General features: G+C 42.9%; 1 protein-coding gene across 1 annotated transcript; it reads right to left on the bottom strand.

Annotated features, from left to right (window-relative positions):
• Positions 1 to 585: 585 nt before the first annotated feature.
• On the bottom strand, positions 586 to 1636 carry LOC143023362 (uncharacterized). The gene is made up of 2 exons (XM_076181882.1): positions 1250 to 1636; positions 586 to 1077 (listed from the first exon to the last, which is right to left on the bottom strand). Exons 1-2 carry the CDS (start codon positions 1634 to 1636, stop codon positions 586 to 588), a joined length of 879 nt encoding a protein of 292 aa, XP_076037997.1.
• Between the last annotated feature and the right edge of the window lie 1142 nt (positions 1637 to 2778).

Here is a 2778-nt window from a genome sequence, read left to right as displayed (position 1 = left end):
ACTATTAAATATAAGTTTTCTTCACTTTTTTTCATATTTAAAACCTGGCTCTTCTTGATTTCCTTGCAGCAAAATCATCTATAGTGTCATCATACAAAACCTGTTTGGATATTTCTCTATTAATACTAATTATTGCCAGCCCATTTAGGCACTCCTGTGACATAGTAGACCTTAAATATATTTTAATGAGCTTAAGTTTAGAGAAGCTTCTCTCTGCAGATCCCACAGCCACAGGTGTAGTGACAGCAATTCCTAATGCCACCCACATGTTTGGATAGATCTCTTTCAGGCCTTTCTCCAGAAAAACAAGAAGGTGTAATGTTGTCATATTTTGTTTTGGCCATTGTTTTGGAAATGACTGCATCTCTACAATCAGTTCATCATAATTTAAGTCAGCCTGATCCCCAGATGTGAGCGTATTACACAAATCTTTTGCCTGCTTTTCAAGCTCACTAGCTGGCAGATCAGGGAAGTTTATGAGAACACGGAATTTCTTTGCAACATTACTCATCATTCCAGTTCTCTCTCTCAGAGATTTAATGGCCACATCCACAACTACATTGAAAAATGAAAACTCCATTTTCTTCAAGGCATTGGTAATAGGTTCATCAGAGGACTCATAGGAGAACTGCCTTTTAGTAGTTCTGAGTCTTTCTGCTTTAGTGCAGCTTCCACATTCATCTCTTCACACACCTCTTTAGCAGATGTCTGGGCATCAGCAAACCCAGTGTCTCTGTAGCTAACAAGGGAGGTTTCAGCCTTCTTGAGAATGTCAACAGCTACATCCAGATGCATGCATTGTGATTGCAGAAGTTTATTCACAGTTTGAACTTTTCTAAGGATATACCACACCACCGTACAAATAGAGAACCGGTATGATCCCACCTCTTCTGCTAAGGCTTGTACTTCAATTTTAACAGCTGGATCTGCAGTGCTTGCTCTCACCTCTAAAAGAGCATCTCTCACTTTTGCAGCCTGGAATCTTACAACCTCAACACTGTTGATTTGACTCTCCCACTGTGTGTTTGCCCAGGATTTCAAAGTTATGTCCACATGTTTTTTTTTAGGGCTGACCACCTTTGAGTGGAGGCAGAAAAGAGATTAAATAGTTTTTGCAGGTAGCCAAAGTAGCCAGTTGCATCTGAGGAGCTCTTTGCTGCATCACACACAACCAGATTAACAGTGCGTGCTCCACATGGCACAAATATAGTCTAGCCTGGACTCCCTTGTTTTTTCCTTTCATATTTGCCCCTTTGTCATATGACTGTCCTCTGCAGTCTTCAAAGGTGATATTAAGCTCTTTAAGTTTTTTGAGGATGAGTGTTGAGAAGCCTTCTGTTGTCTGCTTGGCCTCAAGGAACCCCTTAAAATATTCCTTAATTTGTGCAGTGCCTTCAGCTGCAACTATTCGAATTATCACAGATAATTGCTCCTTGTGACTTAAATCTGGAGTGCAATCTAAAATAACTGAAAAGTATTTGGACTGTCTAATTTCAGTCACCATGCACTCCACAACCCTCTCACTGATGCAGTCAATAAGCTCATTTTGAATAATATTGCCTAGGTAGGATGCATGACTGGCACCTCCTTGCACCTTCGCAATATGTTCTTTGAGAACAGGGTCAAACTGAGCCATGAGTTCAACTTCTTTCAGAAAGCTCCCATTATTGGGCTGGTAAAGTGTGTCTGTGGACCCTCTGAGAGGAACATTTCATTCTGCCAGACTATGAATTATAGCCACGAACCTGGTAAGTACCTCTCGCCACCTTCGCCGTTCAGTGTTTATCAACTTTATCAATTGTTTGCCCCTTTTTGATATGGCTCTCCAGTTCTTTCCATGACCCCATATTCTTGGTATGTTCTGGACTGTTCTCATGCATTTTGAGTGAGTCACTGCAGTTTTTCCAGTCATTAAGCCACGTCCACACGGTTGAGCTGTGCCTGGCAGGGCAAAGTCTGCAGTCTATGCCCGCGTAAGATGTCCACACAGCTGTCTGTGGTGGTTGGAGGGCAGTCGGACGCCAGCAGTTGTTGTGAGCGAGTGGTTCATTACGGTAAGATCACCATGGTGCGCTCCATACTTCGAAAGAAGATAGCACTATATTCTATCATAATTGGTGCCTGCATTAAAAAGAAAAACAAGAGACCACAGAGACGTGTCTGGTGCCGGGAGTGGTTGCAGAGACGTGAAAGAATGGGTAGCTCTGTGACAATCCTATGTGAATTGCATGAGGAAAATGAAACTTTGTTCCGCAATTACGTGCGGATGGACATAAACAGTTTTTATATTCTTGTATCGAAAGTGGAGAGCTATATTCAGAGGCAAGAGACAAATATGAGGCAAAGCATTACACCAGCAGCACGTTTGTCTCTATTTCTGTAATCAAAACACCTTACATTCCACAGACATTCATGTGATTTATATATATCAATCGAAGTTATAGTGTCTTGTCATGACCAATATGCACTAGCACTCGGTGTGGACATGGTGCACTAATAACGTGGTAGTCAGTGGATCTGCCTACACCTTACCTCGTGCGTTTGGCAGTGACGGAAGACCTCCATCCACTGCCCTCTATTGGCGCCGGGAGCGGACAGTTTGATGGTTTGCCCGCTGAAACTGCTCGTACAAGGGCAAAGCCTTCGTGCCCGACGGACACTGCTCGACCGTGTGGACGTGGCTTAAGGAAATAAAAAGATAGTAGTGTATAAAAGAGGGCTTTTGCCATTGGGCGATTGAGCGAGCGATTAATTGGCGGTCTGTACTGAGCGGGTTTG

The sequence above is a fragment of the Oratosquilla oratoria genome, unplaced genomic scaffold (genome assembly GCF_046742065.1).
Source record: "Oratosquilla oratoria isolate Oo_2021 unplaced genomic scaffold, ASM4674206v1 SCAFFOLD47, whole genome shotgun sequence".
NCBI lineage: Eukaryota > Metazoa > Arthropoda > Malacostraca > Stomatopoda > Squillidae > Oratosquilla > Oratosquilla oratoria.
This window is presented reverse-complemented; position numbering and strand designations above follow the sequence as displayed.